Source organism: Tachyglossus aculeatus, chromosome 4, assembly GCF_015852505.1.
Source record: "Tachyglossus aculeatus isolate mTacAcu1 chromosome 4, mTacAcu1.pri, whole genome shotgun sequence".
NCBI lineage: Eukaryota > Metazoa > Chordata > Mammalia > Monotremata > Tachyglossidae > Tachyglossus > Tachyglossus aculeatus.
In genome coordinates, this window is record NC_052069.1 from 104,939,013 (window position 1) to 104,959,132 (window position 20,120).

At 50.7% G+C, this 20,120-nt stretch overlaps 1 protein-coding gene across 8 annotated transcripts in view; it reads right to left on the reverse strand.

The window, feature by feature from the left end:
- LOC119927380 (DAB2 interacting protein) overlaps positions 1 to 20,120 on the reverse strand; it is a 257,379-nt gene that overhangs the window by 68,515 nt on the left and 168,744 nt on the right. For all 8 annotated transcript variants that reach the window (XR_005450405.1, XM_038746012.1, XM_038746011.1 and 5 more), the window contains one exon: positions 4,968 to 5,121. Coding sequence is in view for 7 of the 8 variants with exons in the window: in XM_038746012.1 (XP_038601940.1) it covers positions 4,968 to 5,121 (154 nt within the window). In the remaining variant the exon portion in view is untranslated. The remainder of the gene's footprint in view (positions 1 to 4,967; positions 5,122 to 20,120) is intronic.

The following is a 20,120-nucleotide window of genomic DNA, read 5'->3' on the forward strand; positions in this document are numbered from 1 at the left end:
GAATTAGATCACGCATCAGTGAAGGGCAAGGGGCAGCAGCTCACAGAAAACAAAAGAGAGAAATTCCTAGGCCCAGGAATCCTGGGGCTGGGAAAAGGTGCCACACACCTAGTCACCTAGCCACCCTCCTTACATCCATATGTGCATACCTGAATCCAAACACCCAACACACATCCTCATATGCAAATCTACAGAAGCAAGCTCCAAGGTTAAACCCCCTGATCAAATGCACCCACCATTAAAACATGGATTTTCCCCAACAGGGTTGCGGAAATCAGAAAGGGGCATCATGGAAGGCTGTAATCCAATCACATAGTTTACGCAGTAGCCACCCCTGCTGTGTACCTGACACCTGCGTGGACACACACACACACACACACACACACACACACACACACACACACACCCACCCACCCACACACCCACACACACACACCCCCGGATACAAACTCACCCTGATGCACAAAAACCTACACCCACCCACCCACACCTGCAGGAGTGATTCCAGCCCTTCTCTCCCCGGCCCACTGAAAGATGAGCGCTGATCTGATATCTCAGGAGAGCCACGTCTCCCACCTTCTTCCTTGTCTTCCCACCCTATTCCCCTCCCTAGTCTGGCACAACTCTCTATGCCCCTGAAATGGAAAAAAATCACTCTAGAGAGTTGGAGGGCTGGAAGCTGCCCTGTGACCCCCACAACCGAGCCAAAGGGATGAGGCCTCAAGTGTGGGCAGCGGGCCATGAACATTCTGGGACCCCAAAAGCAAAAAGTGCCAAACTCGTTCCTTTGATGTAACTTCTTGATCTTACTCCCTCTGTGCCTTAGATGGATCACGCCAATAATTAAGCATAATTATCTGGGGGATTTATCTTTCGAGAAACGGTATGGGGACGGTGGTGGGAATGAGCAGGATGAGGAGGGTGCTCTGGCATGCTTCTGTTCTCGGCCCTGGAAGGGACGTTGTTCCGGAAATTCCACCCAGAGAACTCCCAGGATGATCAAACCCCAGCACAGACTCATCTGCCTGCACGTTGGGGCTGCCTGGATTCTCCAATGCTTCCCACCCGATGGGGAAGGGAGGGGAGCGGAGCATGCCCAGAGCCAGCTTGCTCCCAAGATAACAAGAGAGGCAGGAATTTAAATAAACCACAAATCTGCTGAAGACATATGCGTCTCTGGCTGGAGCTGGAAAGGAGCCATCTTTTTGGTGCCAGGCTGCTTCACATAGAGGGAGCAGGACTTTGAACCGACGGGACTCTGCTCCACTTCCTCTCTTCAACTAGGACCTGGAGACTCCCCACCTAGCCCTCTCCTTTACCCAGGTCAACTCCCCACTTGGCACTAAAGCCCTTACCTACCCCAGGCTAGGTCCTGAGCAAGTTGTGAAGAATTTCAGATGTGTTTATTTCACTCTTGGATAAGTACAGGCTGGGGACCTCAGGAGGGAGTGCTGGCTGCTAAAACAATCTCGAGGGCAGGTATGTGTGTGGGCTTATTGGCAAGCCTGATTTAATATCAGAGCTCCTTCCCCGAATCCCCATGCAGGAGGATTACATGGGAGGCTATTCTACTAGGAAAGATGAAACTCCCACTGTCCATCATGGGCAAGGCATTATTGACTGAAAAACTGAATCTGGGACAAGCTGCACCCTAGAAGCACCCAAATGTTCCTGGGAACAAGGACCAAAGTGGGAAAACGGGCTACAGGGGACACGTTTGGAAGCCAAGTTACGATGTAAGAGTTGAACCACGAACCCATGTATCATGAGAACTGAAAGTCAAAGTAAATGTGCCATACCTTTAAGGGGGATGCTGCTTCCACAGGGCCAAGGTATGCTCCTCCACTTTCCAGGGGTGATGGGGTCAGGGCAGGGCATAGCTGCCAGCTCGCCTCTGCTATCCAGATTCTGTGGGCTGAGGCTGCCACTGGGTCACGTGGGACGGCTCTGGGGGTGTAGTGGCCGGTGGCCCAGCCATCGCGGTCTCCGAGGATGAGGGGCCCGGGGATGGCCGCCAGGCCTGGGGGATAGCATGAAATTTCCGTGGAGGAGAACACCGCAGCTGGATCCTTTCCCACACGAACAAACCCTGGTGCCTGAACCCAGGGTCCTTGATGCAATGGAACATCAGCCTTCCCAGACGGAGGAGGCATGGTGAGTTCGGATGTCCCCGGTGGCCTTCAAAATCTCTGTGGTCCCTTTAAATGGATAGTCAACGTGGCTGCTGGATCCAATGTCCTAAGCCCACGGAACCACTGCTGGGAGGACCAGATTTCTGGAGGCATAAGTCCCCATGCAATCCATTGGCCCCGGTGAATTCAGAACCATCAGCTCCGTTCCCCTATTCAGTTTCTGGTGACTTGCGAGGTTCCGGGTCAACTGGTCTTTCCTAATCTGGTCAGTTGGCTGGCCTGCCCAATGGATTTTTTGCTTTTATTCTATCCCACCTTAAGGGCATTCTTGTCGTCCGTGGCATGGCTGAGTCCCCTGCTCCTCTGAACACCCCTTTTTTAAGCAGGTTGTGAGCTGCTGCTTTGCACTATCTGCACTTGCCCCACCCAGATCTTAGAAAACTATTTACTCAGACAAGGTAACCCCACCTTCAGAGGGAGCCTCCAGCCTCCCTATTGCCACAGTATCCTTCCTGGAAGTTGGAGAACACACCCCATCTTAAATTTTTTTAATGGTATTTGTTAAGTGCTTACTGTATGCCAGGTACTGTACTAAGTACTGGGGTAGTTACAAGATAATCAGGTTGGACACAGTCTATGTCCCACATAAGGCTCACAAACTTAATCCCCATTTTATAAATGAAGTGACTGAGACACAGAGAAGTAGAGAAGCAGCGTGGCTCAGTGACAAGAGCACGGGCTTGGGAGTCAGACGTCATGGGTTCTAATGCCGGCTCTGCCACTTGTCAGCTGTGTGACTTTGGGCAAGTCACTTAACTTCTCTCTGCCTCAGTTACCTCATCTGTAAAATGGAGATCAAGAGTGTGAGCCCCATGTGGGACAACCTGATTAACTTGTACCCCCCAGCACTTGGAATAGTGCTTGGCACGTAGTAAGCGCTTAACAAATGCCACTATTATTATTGTTATTATCAGCTCGAGGTCACACGACAGACAAGTGGTAGAACTGGGATTAGAACCCAGGTCCTCTGACTCCCAAGCCCATGCTGTAACCACTAGAGTACACTGCTTCTCATTGACAGAGGCAAATAGTGGTGCCAATTGAGATTTCTAGGATGAATGGGGCAGAGCTCTAGGTACTCAGAGGAGTTTTCCTTTCTCCCGGAGTTCCTGTCCCAATGTCCAAGACTGACTGAACAGTGTGGGGGAAGAGAGACATAGAGTGCGCTCTTATGTGTGTGTGCATGGGTGTGTGTGTGTGTGTGTGTGTGTAACACTCTCTCTCTCTCTCTCTCTCTCTCTCTCTCTCTCCCTGCATCCTGGTTCTGTTATCCAGCAATCTCCTCCCTGCCTGGCTGCCTCCTCCCCTAGTCTCACTCGGCTTCCAGGAAACTCTCCCTTCCTCCCCTCTCCAGTCCCCATCAGCCAGCTCACACCAGGGTAGCGCATTCCTGACCTGCTGGGCACCATGCCTACTGCTCTTCTATCTCTCCAGCCCAGACCGGGGGTTTGGCCAGTGGTTTGAGGCCTGGTCACTCCCATTCTGGGAATTATGAAGAGGCCATCACAACTACTTCATCTCTGCCCCACTGTGAAGAAGGGTTCGAGTTCCACCTCATCCTCTCCAAATGTCTCCTGGCCCTTGAGGCACTGTCTCGAGAAATGGGGAGTTCTCTTGACCACCTGCGTCCAGTAAAAGTGTTTGGCTCCCTGTTGTCCTCTAGACTGTAAACTCATTGTGGACAGAGAACATGTATTCCATCTCTATTGTACTGTACTCTCCCAAGTGCTTAGTGCAGTGTTCAATAAATGTCATTGACTAATTGAGTGACTGATTCTGCTGGCTCTGGTTTAGTTCAAATTAAACCACCTATCTTCCTTGGGTGCAGGATTTGAGCTCTTCTGTGCCAGCAGCAACATGTCCCCTGGCCAACCACACTGGTTACGTGGACATGGGACCCCGGCTCTGTCAGATCCCACCATATGATTCCTGGAAGTCAGGGGGAGCCCAAAGACCAGAGGATGGACCGTGTTCTAAACTGCTCTGTTCCCAGACAGGACCAGCAACCGGAAGCCAGGCTGCTGAATGAACAGAGTCCATCCAGCTGGGCTTTGCTCAGGAAGGGAATCGGCTTTCTCTCCACCAATGCCTCCACTGTATTAGAAGAGGCTTTATATTATTGTGACTTGCCATTTCAGCAACAAAAAGCTTGAACTGCCAGCTGCTTCTGTTTGGGGATTGGAGAGATTGGAAGCTAAGTCCAGAGTCTCTCAGCCGTGTCCGGCCAAGACTCCATCAGGTGGGACACGGGGAAGGCTTGTTCCCTTCCTTGTGAACTAATCTGAGTTGGAGCCGGGGAATGGGTTCCAGGGGTGAGGCTAGATGAGAGGTTGGGGGGGGGTGGGGGGTCTTGAGCTTGCTTCTCCATTTTGCAGTTGAGTCAGAGCACTGGGTATGTTTGGTTTTGTTCTCTGTCTCCCCCTTTTAGACTGTGAGCCCACTGTTGGGTAGGGACTGTCTCTATATGTTGCCAATTTGTACTTCCCAAGCGCTTAGTACAGTGGTCTGCACATAGTAAGTGCTCAATAAATACGATTGATGATGATGATGGGTTGCTCAGGTCTCAGGGACACTCCCTGGTGACTGAGAGGATGGAATCTGTTGACCTCTGACCTTGCTGAGAATGTAAAGAGCTGGAAGGGGAAAGCACCTACCCTGAGGGTCAGAATTCCAGGGAGTCCCTCAGAACCCCCAGTCTGCTCTCTCCTGGGAGGGGCCCCTGGGCACCCCTGTCCTGGAGGAACCCCCCAGGAACTGAGTCCCTGGGTCTTTTACCTCAAAGCAATAGTCCTGGCCCAGAATGCTGCTGTGAACAGGTCTGATCACCACCTCTTCCTCCATGCTGAGATCCAGGGCCTCCACGGCACTGCTAGGGCTGAGCAAAGACTCGTGAGACCGCGATTCTTTCAGTCTCGGCATCAGATGGGATCTGGGGAAGGAAGACCGCAGGGTCAGCATTTGTGAATTCTCCTCCTCCTCCCCTGGCCCTGAACCCAGGGCTGACCTAGCCCATCTGCCCTCGGGCTTAAAAAAGTCCCGCCAACCCACCAGGAATTGTTCTTTAATTTGTCTCATTTCCCCACCAGGTCTTCTCAGAAGACCTGAGCCCATGGGGACCCTGGACCTGAAAATTGGTGGCCAACAAGACAACTTCCTGATTGAGGTTGCTGATGCTGCTCAATCTGCCATCAGAGCACCCAGCCTGATGGGCGGCTGGGGCAGAACCCAGAAAAGGTGATTCTAATACACAGAACTCTGGGTCACCTTGTCTTTGCCCTGACTCTGGGGAGGATTTCAATCCAACTACCCAGATACAGGCGGTTTGAAAATCATTATTGTTTTTATTAAGTGCTTGCTATTTGTCCATCACCAAGCTAAAGCTGGAGTAGAAAATAAGACCAGACACAGTCCTTGCCCAACACGGCGCCTCACAATCTAACAGAAGGGACAGTAGGTATCTTATCCTCATTTTATAGACAAGGAAGCTGAAGCAGAGTGGTGAAACGACCTGAGGAAGGTCACAGGGCTTGAAAGTCGCAGAGCTGGGATTACAACCCAGGTCTCTTGACTCCCAGTCCCATGCTCTTTCCCATAGGATTCCTGGAGAACGGAATTGCACAACTTCACTTTATAACTTGTTCCCACCTGTGTCTCACCCCAAAATGGGAGCACATCACCTCTGCCAGGCAGGGCTCGGGATACCCATTTCTCTAGGCAGGGCCCTCTGGGATGGGTTTATGTCTGCGGTGAGTCTCTCTTCCATGTTGGCTCGAAACAGAGAGAGCCCAGAACTCAGGAGAAGTGCAGCTGAACTTTCCCCAGTTTGCGAGTGAGCTGGGCTGGGAGTCTGAGGTGAGATGAGGTCCTCGTTTTAACCCAGCCTGTCCTGCCCACCAGTCTGCGGAGAGAGTTTTGACCAGCCTCAAACTTTCCCAGCTTCCCTAGCTCCTAGTGGGAGTAAAGGTGGCTGCAGGGATGGGGCTTTGACTCCATCCCCTCTCACTCTGTAGGAAGCCCACCTATCCCTGCAGGTCCACTGGAGCTGGGAGCCACCACTGCACCTGGTGACACTGCCAAGGATTTTGTGGGTTTTGCTTTGTCTTGCTTTCTCACCCTGTGGCCCTGAGAGACTGCAGGGGTTAAATCAAGCTCAGCTGAATCATCCGAGCAGAGCTGCTCAGAGGCAGCCGGCTATGAATTGTTCCTCAGGGAGGGTCCTTGGCCCATGGTGAAGGTGGAAGTTACCCTTGGATAAACCTGGATCAACAGATCCCTAGAGCCAAGGACCAGAAAAGCAGGATGGGAAGAAAGGAAAGGTCAGCAGCACAAAACAGAATTCAGGCAGGGCTGTCTCCAGCCTTGAAGAAGGGAAAATGTTTTCTCTGGGCACGCACTCCTGCCCCCGGCCCCCATACTCTGAGAGGCCCTGAGCACCAAGCCTGTTCACCTGTACTGAACACAAGACTGTGCCAGCCTGAGGGCTGCCCCCTCCCTGCTGGGGTGGACTGGTACTCCTCTGAGAGAAGACAAGATCTGCCTGCAGCATCCCAAAGTGGTGGAGGTGAGCAGGGAAGCTGAATTGGCTGCCCCCATCTGATCAATTCTTGCAGGGTCACAGTCCATTGCTCCCCACCACATCCTGTCACTCTCCAGCCTCCCCTTGTGCTGTCACTGGAATCAAACACTCCTCACCACCTTCAAGCACCCAGTCCAGTCACCTCTGCCATTTCTGTCTGAAGTTCAGAGCCCCCTGTACCCTGGGTGCTCAGCCTGCCCAACTCATGTCCAACCTAGCAGCACTCAGAGCAATGGGGTTCATCTGGGATGGTGCCCCAATGCTGTCTCCAAATCTTTCGCCATCTTCCAATGGGACTACCGAATCCTAGGGTGAGGGGAACTGTCTATCTCTCTTCCCTGTCCATCACAGACAGCCCTCTGCTCAGACTTGCTGACTAAATCGGGCAAGTTGTGCATGAAGTCATCTTTTTCTCCCAACTGGGAGGTCATCCTATCCATCCCCTATCTCAGTGTAAAGTCTCCCAATGGAGGCTAGAAGGTTATCGGGATACCCCTATCCCAGGCACTCTGTGCCTAAAACTGATTTCTCCTCTGAAAATGACCTTCCAGAGCCTCTTAAGTTTCTCATAAAATTCTTCCCACTGAACAGTTGAGAATCCAAGGTCCTAGAATCCTTAAAGGCCACCCTAGCCTTCTGCCCTCCTCCAAAGGTTACAGAAAACACCCAGAAGGTATAATCCGTTGTGGCTTTACCCTCTAGATAAACCTCTTTTCCTGTCTTTTATCCCAACATGGCCCAAGATATAGAGGCCAAGTTAATTCAGTAGCACACTTTGACAGCCCTTCACAACAACAACTATAATGGTTTTTGTTGAGCACTGTACTAAGCACTGGGGTAGAGAAGCAGCATATAGAGAAGCAGCATGGTATAGTGGATAGAGCAAGGGCAAGGAGTCAGAAGATCGTGGGTTCTAATCCTGGCTCTGCCACTTGTCTGCTGTGTGACCATGGGCAAGCCATTTCACTTCTCTCTGCCTCAGTTATCTCATCTGTAAAACAGGAATTGAGATTGTGAGCCCTATATGGGACAGGGACTGTGTCCAACCTGATTTGCTTGTTTCCACCTTAGCGTTTAGTACAGTGCCTGGCACATAGTAAGTGTTCAACAAATACCACAATTATTATTATTATTAGATACAAGATAATCAGGTTCCACATGGGGCTCACAGTCTAAGGAGTAGGGACAACAGGTATTGAAACTCCATTTTGCAGATGAGGGAACTACGGCCCAGAGAAGCTAAATGACTTGCCCAAGGTCATACAGCACAGCCAGGATTAGTACCCAGGTCCTCTGACTCCCAAGCTCATGCTCTTTCCACTAGGTCATGCTTCTTCTCTATCCTGGGCCACCAGGTCTAGGTGGGGACTTGTAAATGCATTCCCACTCTTGCACGGAAAAAAGAGCCTCCTACTAAGTGTCATTTTCTTTTCCAAACACGCAGGGGACTAGGGACCCATCAACACCCCCACTTTTCTCTTTGGGTGGGTCCTAGATACTGCACACCTCTAAATCTGGCTTGTTTATTGAGTACCAGCTCCAGTAAGCACAGCGGAAACCTACATTTAGAAGTTGTCCCTGATTACTAACAGCACGCTTGCTTTGCAAGCCAGAGGGGAAAATAACTGCATTTAATAGAAGCTGCCCTCATGTATAAACTGCAGGGGGAAGTAATTCAATTTAATAGAGCCAAAGTGCCTAAACAAAGGCTTTCCCCTCTATATAAACCGTCAGTAAGGATGTTTAAAGTATAATCTGAAACCACAAATAGTTTCTAAATGAGTAAAGTGCCCGGACCTGCCATTTCCCTGATAAGGATGGGGCAAGGAGCTTGTGGGCAGTAAAGCAGGGGGAGGCATAGGCGTAGGCGAAGAGGGAGGGAAGGTGGCTGGAAAGTATTCCTTTCATAGAGCATAATCAATCACTCAATTGTATTTACTGAGCGCTTACTGTGCACACAGCACAGAACTAAGTGCTTAGGAGAGTACAATCTAACAGTTGGAAGGCACGTTCAGTAAGCGCTTAACAAATACCATAATTATCATTATTCCCTGCCCACGAGGAACTTTCAGGGGTGACCAAGAAGTCCAGCAGGTGACCAGAAAAATCAATCAATCAATAAATCTATGGTATTTACTGAATCCTTGCTGTGTGCAGGTCACTGAACTAAGTTCTTAGGAGAGTATAATTCAAATCGTAGGTTTAGACGATCCCTGCCCACAAAAAGTTTACAAACTAGAGAAAAATATATATGGATCGCAAGGTGATTTGAACCCGTAAATTTCTGATCTGGAGTAAGACACACTACTGTAATGGAACAGTGCTATTTGTTAAGCATTTATGATGTGGCAAGCACTGCACAAGATAATCAGGTTGGACACAGTCCCTGTCCCATTTGGGGCTCACATTCTAAGTTGGAGAGAGAACAGGTATTGAATCCTCATTTTACAGATAAGGAAACTGAGGCACAGAAAAGATCAGTCATTTTCCCTAGGTCACACTGCAGGCAAGTACATCTCCCCTCAGTCTCAAACACATGGCTTCAGAAAGCCCAGGTTCTGGAAGGCTCCTAGCCAGACAGACAAGGATCTCCCCCTTGGTCTGTCAAAGGCAAACTGAAAATACATAATCAAAGCAACAGGCAGAGAGTTTGCACAATTTATCTCAGACCTACCACATTTTCAGGGTACTCCCATACTAGGAGCTCCTATACTACCCTCCCTCCCCACATCCTCTTCCCACTGCTTTCAGCAACAGGCACAGAAAGCCAGCTTCTGCCTATGGATAACACACATGGGAGTTGTTACCCCACGCACCCCCACACCCTGCAACACACATCCCCATAAAAGCCCAACTGGAAGGGGAAAACAGGAGAGGTGGAATGCCCCAAATTTCTTTCCAAGCCTGCTGCCTGATTTTCATTCTGCCCATTATCTAATTTCTTTCAGGTGGGCTGGAGCTAATTTGCACAGCTGGAGCCCCATGCAAGGAGCCCCCCGCTCCCCAACCCCAAGGAGGGCTGGTGGCACAATACTAACTCCCACAGGACTGTGGAGGGGAAGCAGAGGAAAACAAATCACAAATCAGCCTGGGCGATTTCCTCCAAATGCAGCAGGCCCTTCTCTGAGTGTGAAGGGTCAGTTTGGTCAGCACCCCTAGGATAGGACCTCTCTGCACTTGGCTTCTCCCCAACCCAACCCCAGTGCCCACTTGCCAGTCTGGAGTCCTGCCTGTGCCTGGCATCGTGCTCTCGAATGCTTCCTTCGCCATCAGGGGCACGTGCCTGAGGGCTGCCCCTGCCGAAGCCCGGTGCAGGGGTAGGGCTTTAGCTGGAAGCTCAGGGTCGCCCAAGCTGGGTCTGTTGTCTCCAAAGTGGCAGATCCGGGAGCCCCAAATCTCTTTTCTTCTCACGTTTCCGAGGCCCTCGCAGACGCTTGCCAAGATTTTCTCAGGGCACTGGCAGTGACTGGGGGTGGGGGTGGGAGAGGAAGGGAGGAGAGGGGCACAACAGGAGCTCTTCTCAGCCCCTCCCCCTCATCCCCATCCCTGCACCCTCCCACCGAACCCAGGTCTTTCTCCTCTTTCCCTAACACCCGGAAGACTCCCTAGTGGATCTCCAGGCTGGTTCCTGCTCAGCCGGGGGTAAATGACTCCTAACCACGACTGGCGTTCCTCGGGGTCACCGGTCCAGGGTCACCAGGGAGCCCGCCCCTCTGGTCTTTTCCCCTGCTCTCTGGAAGATCGGTTTGTTTGGTTTGGTTTTCCAGTCCACACTTGCACAGACAGCTCAGAACAAGAGCGACAACCGCAAGCCCAGCTCAGACACCCCACCTGCTGCCAGCCGATTGGCTGCTCCTGTAGCTGGGTAGGACAGAAACAGACACTCTCCCTCTGAGAAACGTCTCTGGGTGGACAACCGGGAGCACGGCCGGGTTGGCGATGCCGCTGCTGCTGTTCCTGTGCAGACCCGGGCACTGCAGGCTCAGGAGAGCCAGACCGGCAGATGGGCGAGCTGGGGGGCACACCTCATCTGTCCTCTTTAAGAGAAAGACAGATGGCCAGCATCCACTCTCTAGCTCTGTCTGCTTGTCTGGATCTCTCTCTTTATCTCTCCCCCTGAATGCTGAGGTGACCCCAGAAGGGGCTGCTTTTGTTTAGCTGGCACTAGCTTTTCTGCCAACCTGTCCCTGGCCCTCGTGATTACCCACCTTAAAGTAGCAGCGGGATCAGGACCCAGGAAGGAAATGCTACCTGGGGCAAATATGGATTTTCCAGGATAAGCGTCAGAGTGCTGTTTTCAACATGTTCCATCCCCTGAGGCCAAGAGAGCAGCTTGGCCTATGGTCAAGAGGTAGGATCCCCCAGTCTCCTGCTGGCTGCTCTGTGCCCGGCCTATGGGAGGCAGGGAGCTGCCTGCCTGCAGATACCCCTTGATGGTCTGGGCCTCCCCTGGCCTCCTTTCCCCTCAGTTTGGGTCTCCTTCTCTTCTCCATCTCTGCTACCTTCTTTGGGGAGCTCACCTACTCCCAGGACTTTAACTACCACTCATAATAATAAATAATAATGATAATGATGGTATTTATTAAGTGCTTACTATGTGCAAAGCACTGTTCTAAGCACTGGGGAGGTTACAAGGTGATCAGGTTGTCCAACGTGGGGCTCACAGTCTTAATCCCCATTTTACAGATGAGGTAACTTTGGCCCAGAGAAGTTAAGTGACTTGCCCAAAGTCACACGGCTGACAGTTGGCGGAACGGGGATTTAAACCCAAGACCTTTGACTCCAAAGCCCATGCTCTTTCCACTGAGCCACGCTGCTTCTCTACACAGATGATGCCCAAATCCACCTCACATGTGCTGACTTCTTGCCTTCTCTGCAATCTCACATTTTCTTCTACCTCCAGGACTTCTCTACTTGAACAACAGGCCCACACCTCAAGCTCAGTATGCCCAACACTGAGCTCTGCATCTTTCCTCCCAAATCCTTTTCTCCACTAAACTTTCCCCTCACAGCTGCTGACACCACCATATCCTCCATGTCTCCCAAGCCCACAACTTTAGCATGATCCCTCTTTTTTAAACCCCATAGTCATTTTCTTGCTAAATCCTGTTGTTTTGTGGGGTTTGGAACTCCCTCCCCTTCATATCTGACAGGCCACCACACTCCCCACCTTCAAAATAATAATGATGGCAATTGTTAAGGACTTACTATATACCAGGCACTTTACTAAGCACTGGGGTGGACATAAGCAAATCTAGTTGGACAGCCCCTGTCCCATATGGGACTCACAGTCTTAATCCCCGTTTTACAGATGAGGTAACTGAGGAACAGAGAAGTGAAATGACTTCCCCAAGGTCACAAAGCAGACAAGAAGTGAAGCTGGGATTAGAACCCATGACCTTCTGACTCCTAAGTCCTTGCTCTATCCACTACACCAAGCTGCTTCTCCTAAAATCACATGTCCTCCAAAGCGGCCTTCCCAGACTAATAATGATAATGATGGTATTTGTTAAGTACTATATGCAAAGCACTGCTCTAAGCACTGGGGAGGATACAAAGTGATCAGATTGTCCCACGTGGGGCTCACAGTCTTAATTCCCATTTTACAAATGCGGTAACTAAGGCACAGAGAAGTGAAGTGACTTGCCCAAAGTCACACAGCTGACAAGCGGCAGAACTGGGATTTGAACCCATGACCTCTGACTCCCAAGCCTGTGCTCTTTCCACTGAGCCACACTTCTTCTCTAAGCCCTTTATTTCCCCTATCTGCCCTCCCCTTATTGTTGACTATGAACTTGACTGTGTCCCCCTTAAGCCCCATATTACTCACCCCAACCCCAAAACACTTATGTAAACAGTGTCAATGGAAACTGCTTGTGGCCCCCAGAGGAGGGCATACACCTCCAGAGAAGGGTAGATGGCACTCTCTGGCTGGTCTATACTTCTTCTCCAGGCTTTCCAGAGCCAGGGGAAGTAGACTCCCTGCTGCTTCTGTCAAATGTCATTTGACCTTGGGCAAGTCACTTAATTTCTCTGTACCTCAGTTTCTTCAGCTGTAAAATGGAGTAAAAACACCTGTTCTCCCTCCTAATTAAACCATAAGCCTCAAGTGGGACAGGGACTGTTTCCAAACTGATGAACTCATACCTACTACAATGCTTAGAACAGTGCTTGAGACGTAGTAAGCACTTAATAATAATCTTGTAACCTACTATTTCCCCACCTCTAATTCTAAAGTTGAATTAAGATGCCCACTTTTTCCAATGTTCCAAGTAAAGTTTTCCCTTTTCTTTTTTCCTGAATGGAACAGCTGTGATTTTTCAATCAAATACACCTCCTTTTTTCCATCTTTTAAAGCACTGCCCAAGGCCTCTTCTTCCAGGAAGGCACCCCTGATTAACTGCCCCAACTCTCCAATTTATCAGCACAATCCATAACTGTCTCTCTGCCCCTAATTTTTCTTGGAATTCTTTATATGCAGCAGATACAATAAGAGTTGTCAACTAATTGATCCCAGAGACCAGGTTACAAAACCACCTTTGTAGTTAGACTATTGTCTAACTGCACTTAGTACAATGCCTGGCACATAGTAAGCACTTAACAAATACGACATTATTGTCCCTGCACAGGGCTGCACCCCTCTCGAAGGAGTTCTTACAACTGAGTGAACTAAACTGGCTTTGCAGATAACAATAGAAAATGTACCAGCCTCCCAGATTTTACCAGTTTGCTCTGAACCTTCCCCTTTGTTTGTCTCCAAGCTCTTCAACCTGGGATTCACAGAGAATAAATCACCGGAAGCTAATATTCTTTCCTATTCGCCTACACTCCCCCTGGGCCTGTGGTGATCTGCAAGCCTGAGCTAAACGTGGCAAATACTTGGACTGCAGAGGAGAAGGATGCTCTGAGGCCTAGAGACCCTGCCCTGTAGCTCAAGGGACAAGAAACCTCAGATCTCCCATGGCCAAGGCTGTGGCCTTGACAATTGTCTGAAGCCTGGGCCAAGGAAGGTGGAGAGTCTCGCTTGCCAGTTTCCCCCAGCAATGGGAGTCAGATACCACTCACATTGCTTCCCTAATTCCAGTGGATGTCTTTTCTCAACCCATTAAAGTCAGAGGAAAAATTGGATGGTCAGCTTCGCTTTCTTGCTTGGCGCTTTCAGTTCTTCCTCTGGGGTCTCCGGCACTGCGTGCTCAGAGCATGGTCAATCCAGAAAGCAAAATCCCAGTGCCTGGACCTGGGCCACAATGACAGAGAAATGCACAGAGCAAAGGGCCCTTGTCAGAGCAATCAGCTGTCCAAGACCAGATCTTCCAGATGCTGAATTCCATTGGGCCACCCAGGTGAGTCATGCCTGGGAGGGCTATCCGGCCACTGTATCCCTTCTCTGCCTATCCAGCCCCAGGGGCCAACCAGGCTAGGAGGACAAGGTCACGCAGAGTCAGCCCTCGGGCTGGCAGGAAGGAATATCACCTCTTACAATGACAGTCCATGTAAAGCTCACATTTCTTTAGTCCCTGGAGGCAGTAAGGAACCTTGGGAAATTTGTCCTGTTTGAATAGAAACTTTCCCATTCCCTGTCTTCTGCCACTTCCTCTTTCTGCATTTTCCTAGGTGCTGGGCTCCTGGCTTTGGGATGGGGAGATGCTTGCCCTCAGGGCCATGCTGGTGCTGGGGACCTAAGAGGGAGCATACCTGGTCTCCATTTATTGTGAAGCTGCTTTCAGAATGAAACCCTTATCTGCTCAGAACTCTCTTTCCCACCTGCTACAAGGGCATGGAGTGGGGTGGATCTTTCTCTCTGCTCTCTTTCGTCAAACTAATCCCACTCTGGTGGATTCAAGGACACACCCATAGGTAAGGGTCAGGGGATGGGACTCGGGGCACGATGTCCCACTGGGCACCCCCTGAATTGGGGAGTGAATCAACGTCCAGGCCCTTTAGGTGGCTTCATTGTCCTTAATGAATGGATGTGCATATTTAAACCTGGGGTTTCCAGGCAGCTGCGGCAACAGAGCTCAGGAACTCATTTCAGGAAAAGAGTTGCTTCATCTCGCCTTTCTGTTCTTTCAAATGAAAATCAACCCACAAACCATCCCCAATCCCTGACTTCAAAGTCCCAGCTCCAAACCACACACAAAACAGAAAAAGAGTGTCCAGGCCCAGTATCTGCCGCTTAAAATGGCTCTATTAAAACCAGTTTCGGTTTCCTTTTCCCCATCCATCACTTGCTGCGCAAAGCAAACCTTGGGCTGTTAGACCACTGGAAATACGGACAAGGATCCGGCCCTCCAAGGGATAGCTCTTAATGGTGCTGGGTTTGAGTCTTCATTTTCCAGCTTCCTTTTCCTCTTCATCACTTCAGCCCAGAAAGCTGGCTGCCAGAGGAGGGAGAGGGCCAGTTCCGAGCAGACTGATTATTCCGGCTGGCAGGGCAGGAGAGGGGCGTGGGAAGAGGAAGCCAGGGTAATTGCCTTTCATTGTGTGACCATATCTCAGCACTATCTCCCATCCAGGCCCAGGGCGGGGATAAGGCCCATTAGTCTTCTTCATATGAGTTCCGCTGTCCCCTTCGGAGCAGTCAGCATGCTGCCCTGGCCTCAAGTTTTCCGCAAGTCCCCCTCGCAGTGACAAGGAGGGGGATGTTCAGGAGCAGCGGGTGACTCCTCACTGGAGCCATCACTCACACCATTCTTACCACTTCAGTCTGGAGACTGAGTGTTTAAGAACGGGGAGAGTGACCTGAGGAAGACCCCCACCTCCCACTCCAGACAATTCCCCTCAACATCCCCTCCCCACCACATTGAGGAATGATGATCCACCCTTGCCCTGGGAGTCCATCTTTGGGGATGGAAACTATCAGACCTCTTAACTGGTTAATAACACCTCCTCTCCCCTTCTCTTCCACACCTTGCCTTCCCCCACAGGGATGGCTCTTGGTTTTGGCAGGAATACCCTGGAATGCAGTGGGCAAAGGCCTGCCCCCACCCGCCCCATAGCTGGCAAGATGAACCCCATTTAAGCACAAAACATGCAGTGAAGGAATTGCATTTAGAGAGCCCCACCCAAATATAAATCTCTTAGTACTTTCTCTACCTCCAGTGTGTCAGTGCAGAGAGTGGGCAAATGAACACAATGGTAAACTGAGCAAGACGGGTTTATCCCTGGGGCTGCAGAATGGAAAAAGAGAGGCAAGCAGAGAAGTGAAAGGAAGCAGAACACTCTGCCTAATGCCAGCTAGTCTGTGGCAACAAAGGGCAAACTCAACTCAATGACTGAATCTCCAGAACATCACACTCCCTTCCTTCCCTGCTATGCTGTTTGCTGCTTCAACCAACTTTGTGTCAGAACCACCAGCCCAGATGACAGTCTAATCCACAGGCTGTGAAGCAGCGTGGCTTAGTGGAAAGAGCACGGGCTTGGGAGTCAGAGGTCGTAGGTTCGAATCCCGGCTCTGCCACTTGTCAGCTGTGTGACTTTGGGCAAGTCACTCAACTTTTCGGTGCCTCAGTTACCTCAACTGTAAGATGGGGATGAAGACTGTGAGCCCCATGTGGTGTCCCTGATTACCTTGTGTCTACCCCAGCACTTAGAACAGTGGTTGGCACATAGTAAGTGCTTAACAAATACCATAATCATTATTATTCATCCAGTTGTTCTTCACAGATTTCTACTACCAGTTCAAGATCTGCTGGAAATGAGATCCCAGAGTGCACCTGGAAGGAAACAGGTTCTGACACTTCCTTTTTCTAAGTCAAATGAGTCACACACCAGCACTTGGGGACAAGACATCAGAGTCCCTTGCGGGCACTTGCCCCAGACCTATTAATGCCGGCCTTGCCATTCAACATCTCGACAGCTCAGTTTTCCCATTTGTAAAATTGAGATGTTTTGGGGGGAAATCCTCTAGCCCTGCTCTGAGGATGAATTAGGCACATTTCTGAACAGACTAACAACAAAATCCTAGAAAACCCCTCAAAAAGTGTGAAGCAACATGGACGTTGGGGCCTATCTCTCCCCATTTCAGTCTATACTTCATGCTGCTGCCCGGATCATCTTTGTGCAGAAACACTCTGAGCATGTCACTCCCCTCCTCAAAAATCTCCAGTGGCTACCAGTCAACCTACACATCAAGCAAAAACTCCTCTCTCTCAGCTTCAAGGCTCTCCATCACCTCACCCGCTCCTACCTCACCTCCCTTCTCTCTTTCTACAGCCCAGCCCTCACCCTCCTCTCCTCTGCTGCTAACCTCCTCACTGTATCTCGTTCTCGCGTGTCCCACCGTCGACTCCTGGACCACATCCTCCCCCTGGTCTGGAGTGCCCTCTCTCCACACGTCCGCCAAGCTAGCTCTCTTCCTCCCTTCAAAGCCCTACAGAGAGCTCACCTCCTCCAGGAGGCCTTCCCAGACTGAGCCCCCTTTTTCCTCTCCTCCTCCCCATCCCCCCCGCCCTACCTCCTTCCCCTCCCCACAGCACCTGTATATATGTTTGTACAGATTTATTACTCTATTTCACTTGTACATGTTTACTATTCTATTTTGTTAATGGTGTGCATCTAGCTTTACTTCTATTTATTCTGATGACTTGACACCAGTCCACATGTTTTGTTTTGTTGTCTGTCTCCCCCTTCTAGACTGTGAGCCCACTGTTGGGTAGGGACCGTCTTTATATGTTGCCAACTTGTACTTCCCATGCACTTTGTACAGTGCTCTGCACACAATAAGCACTCAATAAATACGATTGAATGAATAAGTGGCCAGAGCAATGGGGTTCTAGTTGTTCCAACCCTTGGGCTGGTGAGACCACCTAATTTCCTGTGGCAGAAGGTGGGGAGAAATTACCCAACATTTTGGCCGCCCAGATGTTGTTTACAGGTGGAAATTTGGGTGAAACAAGACACCCTTTCATTTCAAGTTCTTCAAGTACTTGCCTTTGGCCAGCTGCTCCTATTTTGGAGCTGGGGAGGAGAGAAGGAGGAGGAATCTTGAACAAAGTTCATTACCGCCCTGGAGGCACAGAAGTACACTAGCACCTTCCAGGTCTTTTGTCTGTGGAACAGGGTCTTCTGGCTAGGCCTGGAGGACATGCACCTCAATCAACCAACTGTATTTACTGAGAGCTTATTGTGTGCAGAGCACTGCATTGTTTGGCATAGTAGAATATAACAGAGTTGGTAGACATGTTCCCTGCCAATGAGCTGGACCAACAGAATGTCCTTGACCCTTTCTGGCCAGAGTGTTGGATCTAGCCTCTGGCCTTCTGGGGACCACTGGGGGAATCACCCGAAGTAAAGGGTGATTCAAGGCCCTACTAAGAGCTCACATCCTCCAGGAGGCCTTCCCAGACTGAGCCCCCTCCTTCCTCTCCCCCTCCTCCCCCCTCCCCATCCCCCCCACCTTACCTCCTTCCCCTCCCCACAGCACCTGTATATATGTATATATGTTTGTATGTATTTATTACTCTATTTTATTTGTACATATTTATTCTATTTATTTTATTTTGTTAATATGTTTTGTTTTGTTCTCTGTCTCCCCCTTCTAGACTGTGAGCCCACTGTTGGGTAGGGACCATCTCTATATGTTGCCAACTTGTACTTCCCAAGCGCTTAGTACAGTGTTCTGCACACAGTAAGTGCTCAATAAATACGATTGAATGGATGAATGAATGAAAGGAGCCTGTCACCTGAAACGGTTATTGTTGCTGCCACACCCCTCCCAAGACCCAGCTGCTCTGCAGCTGCCCTGGTGCCCCTGAAAATGGGCTAGCTGGCCTTCTGCATGGTCTCTGAGGCAGACCATGGTCAGGGCTTGAAAGGAGAGAAGGTTAGAGACTCTGTCTCTACCCATTCCCTTCAGCCCATTGGACTAGACCCATAGAAGGGTGAGGTGTTTGGGGTAAATCAGAGTCAGTTCTGCTGTAAGAGGCAGCCAAGACAATCTGAAACCTGGAAAACTCATAAAAATCCATCTCTCTCCCTCCCTGCTGCCTCCCTCACCCGGAATGCTTGGGGAAGATCTGCTTGGCCGGGTTCTGTGGCCTCTGCTGAAGAAGCAGATGGGGTGAGGCGGGCAGGAGGCGGGGTGAGGTTGAGGCTCTGGGACTAATACTCTCAGAGGGCCGGATCTTACGGGTGTGGTCCCTCTCCCTAGGTCCCATCTGGGAGCCTCTGCTCATTGTGGTCTCTGAAATCCAGATGGCCCAGCAAGGGGGCTGGCTTGGGCTGGGGACAGCCAGAAAGATCAGATCATGGGACTAGCTGATGCCTTGTCATCCCCCCAAGACAGGCGACCCCTTCCAACATCACTCACCCCTTCCCAGTTTCACTCATCCTTTCCCAGACATTCCTCCGGAAGGTGTCTCTCAGGCAGCCAGGGACAAACTGCTGCTGCAGGTGAGCTGGAGGAACTGGTGGAACACACTTCTCGCTCCTCCCTTCAGTGCTCCTCCCTCCTTTCCTCCTTCCCAGGCCCCATGACTCATGGGGAGAGTCAAAGTCCAGTTTGCCAAAGCCTTTCCTGGACAGGACTGCGGGGCCAGATGTCCCTGACGGGACCGGCCCATGCGAAGTCAAGAGTGGGGATAAAAACAGCCCGCAGAAGACCAAACAGACTTCCCTCCACTTCTGTTCCAGAGGCTGGGAGATCTTCCCCCAGGGGCAGGGGCTTGGGAATGGAGCGGAGGGCAGAGGACGGAGAACCCTATGAACTTGTCATGGTTCCCAGCCCAGACTACGTGCCTGGGATGCCTCTGTGACACAGAGAAATGTGGTTTGTCTTTTTCTAGGCCCCTCTTTGCCCCTAGAGACTCATCGCAAAGGGAGGGGCAAGTCACCAAGGCGACAGCTGACATCCTGCAAGGAGGCTCACAGGGACTGAGTGTGATTGTTTGGGGAGCTTTCCACTTGTGCTCTCCTCTGGGGGAAGCTGCTTGGTTTCTTCTCCCAAGCATCTAGTTGTCGTGGTCGGATACAGAATTCTGGGCAGGATGGACAATGAGTCCGAGCCAGCAATGGTATTGCTCGTGTCCTCATGGTGCAGGCTTCTCTTCCCCCTCCTCTGGCCAAACCTTAAGACCCACCTTGCTCCCAGTAACTTGTGCTGGAGGGGCCCAGGATCCCCAGAGGTCAGTCTTGCAGTCACCCAGCCTTGTAAGGAAGCATACTCAGTTCTCCCAGAAGTGAGTTTTCATTCTGAATTTTCGACAGACTGTGGTTGTAGAATTAGGGACTGCTCTTCTAGCCACACACACCTATCTGAATAGAACTCAGTGAGATATTAAAAGAAACTGTGCACACACACAGCACGGCTCGAGACACGTGTTCTAGAACCTGACTCTTCACACAGAGTAAGT